This window comes from Gossypium hirsutum, chromosome D12, assembly GCF_007990345.1.
Source record: "Gossypium hirsutum isolate 1008001.06 chromosome D12, Gossypium_hirsutum_v2.1, whole genome shotgun sequence".
Classification (NCBI taxonomy): domain Eukaryota; kingdom Viridiplantae; phylum Streptophyta; class Magnoliopsida; order Malvales; family Malvaceae; genus Gossypium; species Gossypium hirsutum.
The window spans coordinates 44268389-44284953 of record NC_053448.1 but is presented as its reverse complement, the minus strand read 5'-3'; the positions used below and the strand labels follow the sequence as shown (position 1 = coordinate 44284953).

The 16565-nt window shown below is 33.4% G+C and overlaps 1 protein-coding gene and 2 long non-coding RNA genes across 5 annotated transcripts; 2 read left to right on the top strand and 1 right to left on the bottom strand.

The window, feature by feature from the left end:
* Positions 1-101: 101 nt before the first annotated feature.
* Positions 102-1925, bottom strand: LOC107946061 (uncharacterized). Its single transcript, XR_001696823.2, has 3 exons — positions 1701-1925; positions 1073-1451; positions 102-990 (listed from the first exon to the last, which is right to left on the bottom strand). It is a non-coding gene; the product is annotated as an uncharacterized lncRNA (long non-coding RNA).
* A 1856-nt stretch (positions 1926-3781) lies between these two features.
* On the top strand, positions 3782-6108 carry LOC107946060 (pectinesterase). The gene is made up of 3 exons (XM_016880248.2): positions 3782-4678; positions 4769-4929; positions 5279-6108. Exons 1-3 carry the CDS (start codon positions 3858-3860, stop codon positions 5971-5973), a joined length of 1677 nt encoding a protein of 558 aa, XP_016735737.2. The 5' UTR covers positions 3782-3857; the 3' UTR covers positions 5974-6108.
* A 2244-nt stretch (positions 6109-8352) lies between these two features.
* On the top strand, positions 8353-12442 carry LOC107946059 (uncharacterized). Of its 3 annotated transcripts, none has more exons than XR_001696822.2 (6): positions 8353-8759; positions 9704-9802; positions 11100-11169; positions 11477-11578; positions 11791-11864; positions 12109-12442. It is a non-coding gene; the product is annotated as an uncharacterized lncRNA (long non-coding RNA). The 3 variants fall into 3 exon arrangements; XR_001696820.2 differs by having other exon boundaries at positions 9492-9802; XR_001696821.2 differs by having other exon boundaries at positions 8356-8759; positions 9695-9802.
* The last annotated feature ends 4123 nt before the right edge of the window (positions 12443-16565 follow it).

The window sequence follows — 16565 nt, the reverse complement described above, 5'->3', positions numbered from 1 at the left end:
TCTGGAGTCTTCTCAATTCGTAGTGCCTATTGGTATTTGAAAGAGAATTCTTGGAACTCCCAAGAGGAATATTGGAAGATGGTTTGGAAATATCCAGATCCTCAGAGAGTAAGTCTTCCTTTGGCTTGGTTTCAAACAAAAACTTCTTACAAATTCAGAACGAGCTAGAAGGGGAATCAGTCATTGCAACTCCTGCACTATATGCGGTCATGATCTTGAGGATTTGGTGAATGTTCTCAGAGATTGTCCTTCTGCGAAAGATGTGTGGTGGCTTGTGATTCCAGATCAGTTAAAACAAAGGTTTTTCTCTGTTTCTTTTTAGGATAGGCTTACTCTTAACCTTTGTTTTCATGAAAGATTGTAGGATTATGGCCTCATCATGCCTGTTTGGACTAGTTGCTTGAAGTATATGAAAGAATAGAAATCTATTTATCTTCCAACACATATCTTGGACAACTTCAGAAGTGGTGAAAGTCTATAGTTGCTGAGGTCGTCATTATAACTCTCATGTTGGAGATCACATTAATAACAAGCAGGGTTCTTCTTTGATGGTCAATTCAAATGATACTTGGGGTTTTTATCCACTGATGGAGCTGTGGCCAGAGATTCTGGTTATGCTGCAACAGGAGGTGTGGCTCGTGACTGGGATAGAAATTAGATAGTGGGATTTAACCGATTCCTAGGCGTGTGCTCTCCGTTCGAAGCTGAAGTTTGGGCCATTCTAGATGGGATCCTTATTTTACTTAATAAGGGCTATTAACGAATTATTATTATGACTGATAATCTTGAAGTTGCCCAGATCTTGACTGATATGAATTTGGAAGACTCAGGGATCACCGTGCTCCGAAAAACTCTTCGCATCTTGCATTCAGAAGGGGAGTGGAGGATTAAACATATACCAAGAAATCAAAACTTGGTAGTGGATCATCTTGCTAAACTCAGGTTGTGGCTCCGGGGAAGAAAATAGTCTCCATGTCTTCCAGTAATGCCCTATAAGTAATGAAGTTTGGCAGAATATTAATATGTCTTGGGTTACATCATATCAAGATCAAAATACGAAGACATGACTTACTTGGGTCTTCGAAAAAGGAACCAAGGAACGGTGTCAAGTGTTTTTCTGTGCCTTATGGGTGATATGGAACTCACGAAATCAAATGGTGCATGAAAGAAAGTTTGTATCAGGAAGGGATCTAGTACAGAAAATACAGGCTTATTTAGCTGAACTTAAAGAAGTGGGAAAGGAAAAACATACCTGGAAGACTGCCAAAATACAGAGACAAATGAAGGAGAGAACGCAGGACATAATACTTTTTGGTGCAGCTTTTAATGCAAACAGGTACAGATCGGCGTCGGGAATTATTGTACATGACTGGAGGGGAGAGATAAGAGCCTTAAAAACAACCCTTTATTCCAACATATCATCTCCGTTTCTTGCAGAAGCTTCAGCATGCCTACAGGCAATCAAGTTAGGCATAGCTATGGGTCTCCGATCAGTTACAATCATGGGAGATTCGAAGACAGTCATCAAAAAATGTCAAGCGACAGATATGGATAAGTCGATTATTGGAGCGGTTATCAGAGATATTCAGAGTCATAGTTCTCGATTTCAAGAAATTATTTTCCAGTTTATTCAAAAATCAGAAAATTATCAATCCCCTAAACTAGCGAAAGAAGCATTAACAAAAGGGGAAGAGAGGAACCTGGTTGGAAATGAGCTGATTTGCAATGAAGGATGTCTGCAGGAGGAATGGGCAAGGAACCCGGACTAAAGAGTTTTCTAAAAGAAAGAGATTTGAAAATGATAACAGACTGAAGAAAAATCTTTTTGATAACTGTTATCCTCTGAACAGCTGTGACAATTCAACATGAAAAGATGGGATTTTAATTGCGTCTAGCTGTTACATTTGACTGGGTATTAATTACTGTTCTTGATTTTTCATCTTCTGATTTGCTTTTTAGGGTCAGTTTCCATGGGGCAAACTTTGTAGCCCATTTTTTGTTTTATTTTTGTTTTATGTTTGTTGACAGTAGGAACTAAGCCCAAACTTCTTGGGCATTTTATTGGTTTGACTCTTTATTTATAATAACCCAGTCATATTATTCAAAAAAAAAAAAAGTTTACAAGTTATTGATAAGGCTTCTAAGGTTATTTTAGATTTACTACAAGTGGATAACATGAATGGTTGTTTTATGTAATTGATGTTTTCTTTTCACAAAAAAAAAAAAAGGACATTAAGAATAATATTTTTAAAAAATTAAGAAAAAGAAAATTTTATATTAGGTGTTTGCTTTATTATTTTTTAATGTAAACTTATCTAATTTTTAAACTTTATTAATTAATTATATATATGCATATATTTTTTTGTTGTGTTCATGTTATTTTTTGAAGTTTTACACATTACTAATTAATTTTATGTATATTTTGATGCAATCATAAATCCGGTATTATATTCTTGTTCATCCATATTTAGAATAACTTTGTCATGTCTATGTTTTTCTTAATATATATATATATAAATTTCACATCTTAGAAATAGAGGTGAATTTGAAGTGGCAGAGCCTTGCCTCCCCTCAAATAGAAAATTGATATTTAAGTTTTCTATAAAATGATAAAGTTAAAAAATTAATTTATGATAAAATTACATTTTGGTCTCCAAAAATAAAAATATATATATTTAATTCTTTAAAATGATGAATAATAAATTAATACATTATGTTTAATCCTTTTAAAAAAAATTTATTCAATTTTAACTCCTAAAAGAATTTATGGAGTCGCTCCTGCTTAGAAATTAATTGTATTTATATTTTGCCACATTGTGCATCTGAGTCACGCTTATATTACTTTCATTTTGTAAAATATTTTATACAATTTGTCATAATTATTCAAAATTGAGAAATTATTATTTTTATTAGTATTATATATCAATTTTTATCATATTTTACCTAATTTATCGTACATATTCAATTTGAAGAAAAAACATAAGTTCTTGTTATATTCACATTATATAGATTTTAACACATGATGTTTGTCATGTACACATACATATTTTTATGACACCATCAACATATGTTTTGATTATTTTACATTCTTTTATTAAGTATTAAGTTATGTCACATTTCCTATAATATTTCAAGATAATTTAGTTTTAATTTTAAATCCATATAATAACACTTTTGTATGTATATATATTATTCAATGTCTAAATAAAGTCTAATCCTTCTATCTGTAAAATAATAGAGATAATACATACTTGAGTGTGTTGAAACTCACATCCTCCAAATTATTATAATATTAATAATATAAATTGCTCAATTCACAGAATTTATTATATATTAATATAAAACTTTATTTTCCGGGAACGGGAAGAAAGGCAGGGATGTATCCTAGAATAATTGAAAGAGGAACCTTAATTACTTGACAAAAGTTTCCATATTCATTATCGTACGTGTGGACAGTTATTCACATATAATGTTTTAGTTTAAGGGATTCTCTTGACATTAAAAAAAGGAAAAGAAAAGAAAAGGCTTTTAGTTCGCAATCTACTCGTGTATTGTTGAGGAAAGATTTTATGAAACGGTTTTACTAAATCAAAATTCCCTTTTTACCGTAAAATTGTTTATATTGTGATCTTATTTGTAAAGATTTATTGTAAGATATTGAAATGGTCCGCACTGACTATGAGTGTTAATCTCAATTAAACCCGTTATGACACATTACCAAATATATATATGATTAAGGTCTGTAAAAATGTAAGATATACAAACACCTGTATTTGTATGTATATATGTGTGTATAAACTCACTCCTCCACTCTCTGTTCTCTACTTCTCTTCCATTTTTCAACATTGAAAACTAGCATGTACGATCTAAGTGGAAGATCTAATAAGATCATACTTGTTCTTTTACTTGTGTTGGTCCTCATTTCTTTGATAGTTCCTTTGGAAAAGAGCCCTGAAACTAGTGAAACCCACCATTTTCATGTCAATAATAATCTCCAAATTGCATACACAGCATGTGAAGGCACTTTATATCCCGACCTTTGCGTCGCCACTGTCTCCATTCTCCAAAATCTTGCTTCTAGATCACTCCCCGACCTTATCTCTGCAATTTTAATCCAAACCATGGACGAGGTGAGACTCTCTTGTGCCAACTGCACCGAGATTGAAAAGGGTCTCAAGAGTAACACCACCTTAGAATGGGCGGCCATAAATGATTGCATCGAGCTTTTTAACCATACCCTAGCCGAGCTGAGGGTAGCCCTCGCCGAGCTTAAACCGAAGAGGGTACGGCTCTCTAGGAACTACCATAAGATAAAGACGTTTCTAAGCGCGGCAATGACGAACCAGTACACATGTCTCGATGGGTTCCATGGTAGCAAAGGAAAAACTAAATACGTAATCAAAGAAGCTCTACATAACATATCTCATCATATCAGCAACTCTTTAGCGATGCTCAACAAAGTCCCTGGTGTCAACGAATCGAAACCCGTTGAAGTTTTTCCGGAATACGGTCGCCGGAGAAGATATTTCCCGGCGTGGTTATCGCATAAAGATCGGAAACTTCTACAAGCTCCAATTGACGCAACTGAGTTCGACCTTATAGTTGCCCAAGACGGTAGTGGAAACTTCACTACCATCGGCGACGCTGTTGCGGCAGCTCCGATACACAGCTACGAAAGGTTAATTAAATTTCTTAACAAATTCATAATTGATTGAGGGAGTAATCATGAGCTTAAATTGTTGAATGTTTTTGTTGAAATTGATTATAGGTTTGTGATATATATAAAAGCTGGTGCTTATCTAGAAAATATAGAGGTGGAAATGGAGAAAACAATGGTGATGTTTGTGGGAGACGGCATAGGGAAGACAGTGGTGAAGGCAAACAGAAATGTGGCCGATGGCCATACCACTTTCCGCTCTGCAACAGTCGGTGAGTTTCTAACTTTGAAAACTTCAAATTCAGTACTACAATTTTGTGTTTTTGTTAGGGTTAATATACTATAGGGCTTTACTGATTATTTTAGTACTGGAGTTGTAAATTTACTCTAAAAACCCTGAAATCCCACGATGGAGTTGTAAATTGAGTTAATTTGTTAGGTCAATTTCATAATTTGCTAATTAGTTGAATCAATATTTTTTATTATTGCAATTCAAAACAAATATTATTACAAAAATATCTCCTTTTGTTTTTTCATTTGAAAGTATGGAATCAAAATGTACTTTGGGACCATAATAATAATACTGGGTTTTCACATCATTGTTTGTATGGGGTCCTTCAGCGGTGATGGGCGACGGATTCATAGCCAAGGGGATAACCTTCGAGAACTCAGCAGGGCCAAGCAAGAACCAAGCCGTGGCATTAAGGAGTGGATCAGACCTCTCCGCCTTCTACAAATGCAGCTTCGTAGCCTACCAAGACACTCTCTACGTCCACTCCCTCAGGCAATTCTACCGAGAATGCGACATATACGGCACCGTCGACTGCATCTTCGGCAACGCAGCTGCCGTTTTCCAAGCCTGCAGTTTATACGCTCGTAAACCAAACCCAGACCAAGAGAACGTTTTCACAGCTCAAGGAAGAGCAGACCCGAACCAGAACACTGGGATTTCAATTTTGAACTGTAAAATCCGTGCCGATTCTGATTTAATCCCCGTAATATCATCGTTCAAGACGTATTTGGGGCGTCCCTGGAAAGAGTATTCGAGGACGGTTATTATGCGGTCGTATATAGATGATTTGGTGGATCCTGCAGGATGGTTGGAATGGAATGGGAATTTTGCTTTGAATACACTTTATTATGGGGAGTTTTTGAATAGAGGACCAGGGTCGGATACGAGTCGTAGAGTTACATGGCCTGGGTATAGAGTCATTACGAGCTTCGCAGATGCAAATCAGTTCACTGTTGGGGCATTTATACAAGGAAACCAGTGGTTGAATTCTACTGATATTCCATTCAATCTCGGCTTGAGGTGAAACCTGAAATTTAAATGGCGTAATTACGGTTTAGCCCTTTTTTCTTTTTTGTAAATATTTTGATCAATTGCCATCACATGTCAAATTGCTTATTTTCTACCATAACTAATAATAGAAAAACTCTATTTTAAAGTATTTGTTTATAAATTGTTTAGGGTTTTTTTATTTTTTATATTATTAATTTTAATATTATTTATTAATATGGGTGGTGAAAGTTTTCATAATATATATTTTTTAAGGATACCTTGAAATTCATGGTCGTCGAATTTAGGAGGTTTGTAAATACCTTTAAATTTTTTATGTCCTTTTCAAATTAGGGTAATAATTATTAGGCATAATTGTAAAAAAATTACCCTAAATGTTTAGGGGGTTTTGCGTTTGAGCCATTAAACATTTTTTTATTGACATCCTTAACGTTATGATTTTTTTAGAAATCAACCTAATTTTCACGGTAAACATGAGTTGACCATCAGTCAAGCACCAGTCAATGAAGTAAACCTATGTGACGTGCCACATAATCACAATGTCATAATTGATGTCATCAATAAAAAAATTTATTATTTTGTTTCCATCTTCTTTCTTCTTCTCTATTTCTCTCTTCCCTTTCCCCTGTAGTTGCTGTTACAAAAAAAAAAAAACCCATCACCATTTTCATCAAAGCCCACACCTGCATTTCACTCTCTCAAATACCACTACACCAAAACAGGCTTTTAGCGTCGCTTTTAGTGGCGTTTGGATAAAAAATGCCGCTAAAAATAATAATTACGCCGCAAAGCGCCGCTAAAAATAAGAATTACGCCGCAAAAAACCTAAGCTCAACGACATCGTTTTTTGACCTTTCGGGGCTTTAGCGGCGTTTTTTGAGAAAATGCCGCTAAGCCCAACGACATCTTTTTTTGACCTTTCGGGGCTTTAGCGGCGTTTTTGGAGAAGCGCCGCTAATGCTCCGGGCTTTAGCGGTGTTTTTTGAGAAGCGCCGCTAATGCTCCGGGCTTTAGCGGCGTTTTTAGAGAAGCGTCGCTAATGCTCAGGGCTTTAGCAGCGTTTTTGGAGAAGCGCCGCTAATGCTCAATGCTTTAGCGGCGTTTTTTAAAAAGCGCCGCAAAAACATTTTATCTGTCTAATTACTATTTAAATTGTTTATTTATATTAATTAAAATTCAATTTATTTTTAATTGAATATTTGTTAAAAATGGATAAATTTGAAATAATGACACGTATAAATAAATTGAAATAAAAAACATAGAAAAATATTTGTTAAAAATGGAAATTTTAAAATATTATTATTTAAAATAAATTTAAAATTTTTTGGGTACATAACTGATTGATTTTTAATTTATATATTAAAAAATTTCATATATAATTGTAAAAGATATGATAGTATTAATTTTAAAATATTTAATTAATTATCATTATAGTTTAGGGTTTAATATATATGGTTTAGGGTATATGGTTAATTTAGGATTTAAGGCCGGTTTCGGAGTTACAATTTTAAGGTTTATATATTATGGAATTAGGGATTATGGATTAGGGGTTCTGGTTTAAGGGTTGTGATTTAGGGGTTAGGGTTAGAGATTAAGAGTTAGAGATTTAGGGTTTATAGGTTCAGTGTTAGGTTAGGATTTAGGGTTTAGATTAATTAGTGTACTTTAATTTATATTAAATAAGGTTTAGGGTTAGGGGTAGGGATTCGAGTTAGGGTTTATGGTTTAGATTAATTAGTGTTTTTAATTTATATATTAATTAAGGTTTAGGGGTTTGTGGTTAGGGGTTAGAGCTTAGAGGTTAAGAGTTAGTGATTTAGGGTTTAGAGATTCGGGGCTGGGTTAAGGGTTTGTTTAGATTAATTAGTATTTTTTTAATTTATATATTAATTAAGTTCTTATATAATTGTAAAAGAGGGGTTAGTGGTTTTAGGGTTTATGTTTTATGATTTAGGGCTTAAGAGATAAGGGTTAAGAGTTTAGGGTTTAGATTAATTGGTATTTTTTAATTTATATATTAAATAATTTCTTATATAATTATAAAAAAGATAATATTAATTTTAATATATTAAAATTATGATTATAGTTTAAATTATTTAAGAGATAATAGATCAATTTTATATATATTAAATGGTTTAGGATTTAAGGTTTACTTTAGATTTGTTAAATGATGAAATTTTATACAATTAATTAATATTTTTATATTTAAAAATATTTAATCTAAATTTAGATTAAATAGTTTAAACCATTTGATATATTTAAATATTAAATTTAAAAAATTGATAAATAAATAAATTCATGTAACAGATTAATCTGGGTAAGTAAATATCTATTTTAGATAGGACTAATTTATAATAAATAAAAATAAAATACAAAAACTAAAATCAATCCACCTCGAACCAAGTGCTTTCTCCTATTACCCTTTCCCCTCTCCCTTTCTCTCTTTCCTCTTCACCTGACCTTATCAAAGGAACCCAGCTTTCCATCTCGCTACCAGACGACGATGTTTTAAACTCCTTTTTCATCGTTTTCTCTACTTCCCCTTCTTCTTCTGCTCTCCAATGGCTAACCGACAAATACGAGTCCCCACCCATTCCACCAAACATGTTTATCTTGTCTTTCAGAACAAAAGAAACAACACCACCAGCCTAAGCCTAAATAGATCCGAGCTTTCTATTTTGGCTAAACCAAGACTATAGCTTGTTCTATACTGTTGGTGGGTCTGTTTGTTTCCAAAGATAACTTCACTGCATTTTCTTTGCTTTTTCCCAATGGCTGTTTTCTAGCTTCTTTCTTTTGGAGGTTAGTTAGCTTCTTTTCTAGGTTTTTATTTCTATTTGGGGTTCTTTTCTGGGTTTAAATTTGAAACTTAGATTGCTTTTCTGGATCTGCTACTTCTTTTATTTCTTATTCCATTCTTCAGGCATATATGTTTGATTATGTGTTAAGGCATGATACATTTAGACTTGATATATGTATATGTATGTATTATTCACCTCATTACCTTTGCAAGGATTAAAGATTTTTGAAATTGATATTGGAAATATAAATTCTCTAAGTGGGAATTTGCAGTCAAATAGGTAGAACGAACACCTGACCAAGGTATTAAAGAATGATTTCTTACAAGTTATTAATAACCTGGAAAGACAGGTGATAAACTGTGTGGTTTAGGACAACTTGCTGTCTGAAACTTGAAAGTTTTCACCTTTTTTTTTTGTTTAAAATATACTTTTGATTTCAATCATTTCATACAGAATTCCACCATAGATGTTCAATTTCTGATACTATCTTGTATCGTTAACTCATAGTTAACATAATAGTTAATACAGTACAGTGGAAGTGAGTGAGGCCCTTATAATCGATTTACAGAATGGAACTGTGCTTCGGTTGGTTCTTATTTGTGTCTTCAATTCCTGTGATTTTTGCTCAAGATATTAGTCATGGATCGATTGTAGTTGATGGAACTATGACTGTTGCTCAAGATGTTAGGCACATACATAATTTTTCATTCACTAAATGTCATATTCATGTTAGGCACATACATACAATCGTCATTTTTGATGTAGTCAGTTGGTTCAAGGAAATCAAGGAAGTGCAACTGCAGCATTGCAACAAATTCAGGCATTGATTCTACTAACTTTTTTTTGCTAGTTGGAAAAAGTTCTTTCTGTATTTGCTGCAACATTTTGCAATCAATCTCTTTTTGTTTCTTGAACTAATATATATATCCTTGCAAGACATTAAAGGTGACGTGAATTTGGGCGGTCCACAGAGAGCCATGCCCATGGATCCCTCAATTTATGGACAGGGAATCATGCAGTCAAAACCTGGAATAGGAAATACAGGTACACTTTGTAACTACTGGTTTTATATTCACTTTGCACCATTCACCTTGCTACATACTAATGAGTTTCATTTCCATAACCTAACTTCTAATTATCTTGTCATGGATTTATTGATTTACTATAACATTATGTCATTTCCATTCAGCCTCTACAAAAATTTTTATATTTGGTTTCATCACAGTCCATCTTATCTTTCCTACCTTATTCAACTCACATGCTTCTAAATTTGGCCAATATGATCCCAAATATTTCAAAAGGAAAGCTAGTAGATTAGGTGTTTGCTTGTGGGCTACTGTAAAATATGCTTAGTGCACTGTAACTTAAGATAATTGGGTGATTCTCTAGTTTGGCACTGTCGTTTGCTAAATCTAGCTACTCTAAAAAAAACTGCATGAAGTTGCTGTTTCTATTTTGTCTGGTTCATTTCTCTTTTAAAATAAAGGCACCATATATAATAACCTTTGGTTCTGTAGTTTATTAAATCGAGGTATTCTTGTATATATTCTTATACTTACATGCTTACTTTTCTTCTAAACCTTGGAGTTGGTAGCCTTCCGTTGAAGGGTTGGCCATTAACCGTAAGCTTTAAACTAGACTTGTGTCCTTAATTTTTATTTTCCATATCTGGGTAATTGTCCTTAACTGACTCTAGGTGATAAAAAATAAAACAATGGAAGAGGAGGAAATGTTTAACGTGTATGCCCATTTATGATTTTCTTAGTTTGGTTTGAAAATAAGGAATTTGGTTGGAAAATTATAAAGTTGATTTATTTCTTTATATGCATTTATATATATTAATAGGAATTCATTATATCCATATAAAATTGTTAGGTTGTCTACATTATTCATCTTTTAAACTTTTTTTATTTTATATGTTAATATTTTTTTTAGTTTTAATTTGTACTATTTTAATCAAATAAATATAATTTTGAATGTAAAAAAACATTAAAGAAAATAAAAATCACCATCGTTATTATGCTAACATTTTTAAAATAAAATCATGGTACAAAAGAGAAAAGATCAGCTGTTCTCAGGTTAATAATTTATATTATGTCTATTACTTTTGGTTCTTCGATTGTCAGTTCTCTATAGACTGTAGAGGAAATGTAATTTATTTTCTTGGTTACAGGTTGCTTTTTACCTCTGCTATGTCATAATGTTTTATAAATTGGATATAAGTGACTATTTAATCTTTGCATTTTAAGGAGGAACTTATCTGTTATTTATTTTAGAATTGTTTTTCTTCAGCTGAAATAAACCTTGACAAATGTGACATTGAATTCCTCACTTGTATTAGATTTGATGAACTGGAGACAGCATTGATGGAGATGGTTAAGCAGGACAATCGACACCAATTATGTGCTAGGGTAAACTGGAATATGTTATTCAATTTGCCAAAATTTATAGTCAATTGCCAACTTGTTTTTAAAGATAATTATAAAACTATATAATTCCTGTCATGCAAATCATTTTGCTTGCTTTTACCTGGCATCTTAGGATTCTTCATGAAATTTAATGTCAATATGCATTACCAGAACTTGCTAAAAAACTCGTGTTTCTGGTTTTCATGAATCGTGAATTGGAAGTTGCTAGTTTTCTTAGCAGTTTGAAGATTATTTTCTTCTATCGATATGTATGTCTTTATGATAATGATGTTTGTTAAATATTTCATAGATCTTAATGTGATTTGAGCAAGATCAAAAGGAAACAGAAGATGCTTGTAGATTTGCCGAACAAAATGCAGCTGCACAGAGATATTCTGTTGAAGTGCTTCAGGTACTCATCGTGTTCAAGTTTCTTGTTTTTTTGTTTATAAAATTTCCCCTCAAACATACCTTATTAAGGCACTTGAATTCTCGAATCTTTTATTTATGCATACTTTTATGTCTGCAAGTAGAAGTATAGACATTTTGATAATACAGTGGTGTCATATGCCTTTTGTGTTAGAATTTGAATTGTTCCCCCTAAACAATTTTCTCTATGTACAGGTTTGATTGTGGCATGTTTATGTATTCTATATATCAACTTCTATAGCAGAGGCTTAAGTCTTTGTTTTGAGCAGGTAAGTCCATGGAACAATTTTTTATCCTTGTAGTTCATGTTTTATTTTGATTTTTCTGTGATTAAACTCTAGTAGTCAGGGCAGTAGTTGTTGGGATGTAAAATCTATTGTCTATCTGCCTAAATATATGACAAAAGGCAGAAGTACATATTGGAGATACTCTCACATGCACATTCATTCGTTTGAAACACGATATCTAGTTATTTGTCTTTGAACTGAGTTGGATTTTTCCATGCTTATGTAGGAACACATGCCCTATGCCCTATTTTCGTTTAAGGACCGCCAAGGAAATTCTGAAACTGAAAGCTGATTGATCAGATGTGTATGCCGGCTTTCATCAACTACTTTCGAAGGCCTTACTAGGAATTGAAATGGTGTGCAAAGAGATTGCTTCTTCTGATATGATTTTTCGATATAAATACTGGACAAAGTATGGATATTTTACTGCTGGTAGTAAAATAGGATTCTCTTCTTAGGATCTTAGTTTGTTCACTTGTATTAGACTCAACAATGGCTTGCATTGCATTGGTGTTGATTTTACTTAAATTTTGAGGTTTACAATTTTTAATTTTTCTTAATTATTTACGTTTTCTCACTTTTATTAATTTTTATTATTATTTAAGCTTCCTTTATTTGCCTTCTTTTATCATTTTCATAGAAAATTTAATTTAAATAATATTTTTTTATTTATCCTTAAAAGTATATTTAAAGTTTAAATTTTAAAAATATAACATAATATAATATTTATCATAAAAATAAATATTATTTGATTAAAATAAATTTTTTGCATGATATGTTTTTAACGGCATTTTGTCGAGAAGCGTCGCTAAAGGTTTGTTCTATAGTGGCGTTTGTGATAAAAAGCGCCGCTAAAGGTCATGTTCTTTAACGGCGTTTGTGATAAAAGCGCCGCTAAAGGTCATGGTCTTTAGCAGCGTTTGTGGGAAAAGCGCCGCTAAAGGTCATGCTCTATAGCGGTGTTTGTGGGAAAAGCGTCGCTAAAGATCATGGTATTTAGCGGCGTTTGTGGAAAAAGCGTCGCTAAAGGTCGTGGTATATAGCGGCGTTTGTGGGAAAGCGCCGCTAAAGGTCATGACTTTTAGCGGCATTTATTTCTAAAAGTGCCGCAAAAGTTAGCGATGCATTCAATAGCGGCATTTTTACGGCGCTTGTCAAAGCGCTTAAAAAAGCACCACTAAAAGCCTGTTTTGGTGTAGTGTACCCATTTCAATTACTGTAAAATATCTATATCTAAATATCTATTGTGAAAGAAAAAATGAAAGGAAGAGAACGACTCGGGACTATTAGATTCAAATTCATTGGCGATTTTAAACAGCAAAGGAAATGAGGAAGCCAAACAAGACCTAAGCTTGAAGATTGTTGAGAAGGCATTGTTAGTGAAAGCGACGATGTTAAATTAAGGAATCGATTTTGTTTTAGTCGGTCGAGACATCGTCTCTGCTGTAGATTTGGCGCCTTCATCTTCTCATGGGGGATCCATTGTAGCCAAACCCGTTCTTGACATTTTTTGGCCCTAGGCGAAATAATAAATTGAGACCCCTTTTAAAAAATTATAAAATGTAATACAATAAAATAAAAAATGGAGGCCCTTTTCTTTTTTTTTCTTGCTTGCAATAAAGCGTCCATCAGAAAGTTTAAAAGGCTGAATTTTTTTTTTCACGTTAAAAGTTAAAACTTTTATTTTTGGGCCTTTTCCAGCCCTAGGCCCTAGGCCTTGGGCAGCCACACTCTCAAATTACCCCCAGGGCCAGGCATGGTTGTAGCTGGTACCAGTGGCGGTGAAGAGACGGCTTTGGATTTGGAAAGTAAGAAGATTGTTAAAAGGAAACGGAAGAAATCAAAATTTGATAAGGTTAAAATTTTGTTATTCTTATTTCTAATTTTTAATCGAGTGTCCTGCTTGTAAAATTAGTAGCTGAAATTAATTTGAAAGAAAAATTCTTACTAGAAATAGTTGAAAAGATGATGGAGGTAAAGAATCATAATTTTGTTGAACTTATCATATACTTCGAAATTATGTGAATTAGATTAGTAATTAAGATGGCTTATGATAACAGTTTCCTCTGGTTCATAGTTGAGGGCATTCTTTCACGACAAGACTTGACCTTTTTCTTTCTTTAGATGTAGATATTTTGATATAGATATTTTACTGTAATTGAAATGGGTATTTGAGAGAGTGAAATCCAGGTGTGGGTTCTGATGAAAATGGTGGTGGGTGTTGTCGAAACCTTTTTGTGAGATCGACTTTTTATTTTTAAAAGAGCTAAAATGAGAGTCGCCACCAATAATTTTTATTAGGTGTGATCGGGTCGCCTCATAATTTGATTATTTTAATAAAGTTTAGATTTACTAAAACAATGATTTTCGGTTTACAAAATCTAAGAAATGGGTTCAGGAGTCGGTTACGCACGAGGAAGGGTTAGCACCCTCGTAACGCTCAAAATTGGTGCCTAGTTGATTAATTGATGTCTTTGATTCGAGAATAGAAAGTTTGAAGAGAATTTAAATACGATCCTACCTTGTATGATGATTTTTGGTTAAGATATTGCTCAACTAAATTTTATGGAAAAAAAGCTTTATTTTGAGTTAATCGAGAAGGAAAAATCGTGCCCCGTAAGTAAGAACACGATCCCTCAAATTCTCCAAAAAAATCAGAATAATCGTTGCTTTTTATCGTTACTTAAATCATTCTTTTTATTATTTTAAATAGGATATTCGATTACTTCGGTTCTAGGAAGATACTATACCGTAAGTTAGGAGCACGACTTCTTTGAATCCCAAAAATAATGAACATTGCCCCGGTTTTGAATATTTTATATGCATTAGATAAAACAAGTGTAACCTTTAAAACGAAGTATATTTGTTTGGGCAAAGTAAAAAATGATAAATATATTGTAATATGACCCATGGAATAGTGATAGCGAAATAAAATGAAATAGTCATGTAGGTAAAAAATGATATGACGATATTAGGATAATAAGCAAAAAAATGAAATAAAATAAATGAGAAAATTAAAATAAAAAATAAAAAATAAAATAAAAGAAACATGTTGATAAATAATAATAATGCAACTATAATAGTAATAAGAATATCGGTTTATAATAATAATAGTGATAATCATATCAGAATTTCAAGAATTTCTTAGCCTTGTTCTTAGTTACCGGTTCATTAACCGGTGATACCAATCTAGCCGTATTTTCTTTCTTATGTTCAACTACCAGGGTTTTTCCTTTAACAGGCTCGGTTCTTACACTTGCAGGGTATTGTGCCTCCCATTGCGCTTGTAGAAACCAATATACTGTCCCTCTTCTGAAGTGCCAACCGAATTCTCCTCTCATGGGATCATCACGTTGCAGTTATAATTTCATGGAACCCTTTTGCTATCCTTATAGGGAAAAGCCACGGGTTTCTAAATTATGACTCTCGGTGTAGCTTGTGTTCTTGCTTCATTATTTCTCGGCCGTGAAATAATCACCACCAGGTGATTGACCTTGTAAACCTTCTCCATCGATCCTTCCTTTGAGGCGCAAACATCTCCTCCTTCCAAGCCTTTGACATCTTCAAAGAATTTCAACTCTTTGCTATCCATCAGATTTTACACTAGAGCTCTGAACTCAGTGCACTCCTAGATTTTATGACCTTTTTTGGCGTGGAACTCACAGTAGCTCCTCATTCTTTTGGGCATCTCCTTTGAATCTTGTAGGATTAATCCTACGTCTTTCATCTTTTGTCAAACCTATTTTAGTGGGTTTTTTACTTCTGCCACATTGGTTTTGGTCCTCTTTCCTCCATTCTCAATTATCGCGTTTACCCAATGATCTGAATGACTGAGTAATGGATTTCCTACCACATTAGGTCCCGATGGATCATCGAACCTTACAATCCCCATCTTGATGAACCTTTCAATTAACTTTTTAAATGTAGTGCAATTCTCAATTGAGTGTCCCGTTATTCCTGTGTGGTACTTGCATTGAGCATTCGCATCATACCATTTTGAGAACGGTGGTTGCATGGGTTTTAAGTAAAACGAGGATACCACATGTGCGTCAAAAAAATTCTGATATAACTCTTTGTATGTCATTGGTATGGGTGTGAATTGGAGTTTTTCCGTGTTTGACTTAAGTTAGATTCTTTCCTCAATGGGCCTTGATGGTTCGTTAATACGGTTCTTGGTTGGCCTACAGTGATCGGTTTCAAATAACTTTTACTATACACACTCGTGGTGTTCACTTCATTTTCCTTCTTTCTCGAGGCTAATCTTTTAGTGTTTTCCCCGCATCTATTTTCTCAATCCTTACTGCATTTTTAATTATTTCTTCAGACATAACATATGGTTAATGAATGGGGCTTTCAGAGTGTTTATGAAAAGCATTATTGTCTCATTCTCCAGAAGAGGTGGCTGAACTTGCATTGCTACCTCTCTCCATCTCTGAGCATATTGTCTAAAGCTTTGACTTTACTTTTTCTCCATGTTTTGCAACGTAATTTTATCGGGTGTCATGTCATTCACATGGCTGTATTGTTTCATGAAATTCTGTGCCAAGTCTTTCCATGAGTTGATTTTGGCATGGCTTAGCTGGTTGTACCACCAACAGCCGACCCGCTCAAGCTATCTTGGAAGTAGTGGATTAACAATTGGTCGTTATTAACGTATCCCGTCATTCTTTAGCAAAATATTAT

What these genes read in the sequence shown, in the direction of transcription:
- LOC107946060 (XM_016880248.2), top strand. Translation starts at nt 3,858, where the DNA reads ATGTACGATCTAAGTGGAAGATCTAATAAGATCATACTTGTTCTTTTA. An exon ending in CCGATACACAGCTACGAAAG is followed by an intron (nt 4,679 to 4,768) that starts GTTAATTAAATT and finishes AATTGATTATAG; the next exon opens with GTTTGTGATATATATAAAAG. An exon ending in TTTCCGCTCTGCAACAGTCG is followed by an intron (nt 4,930 to 5,278) that starts GTGAGTTTCTAA and finishes GGGGTCCTTCAG; the next exon opens with CGGTGATGGGCGACGGATTC.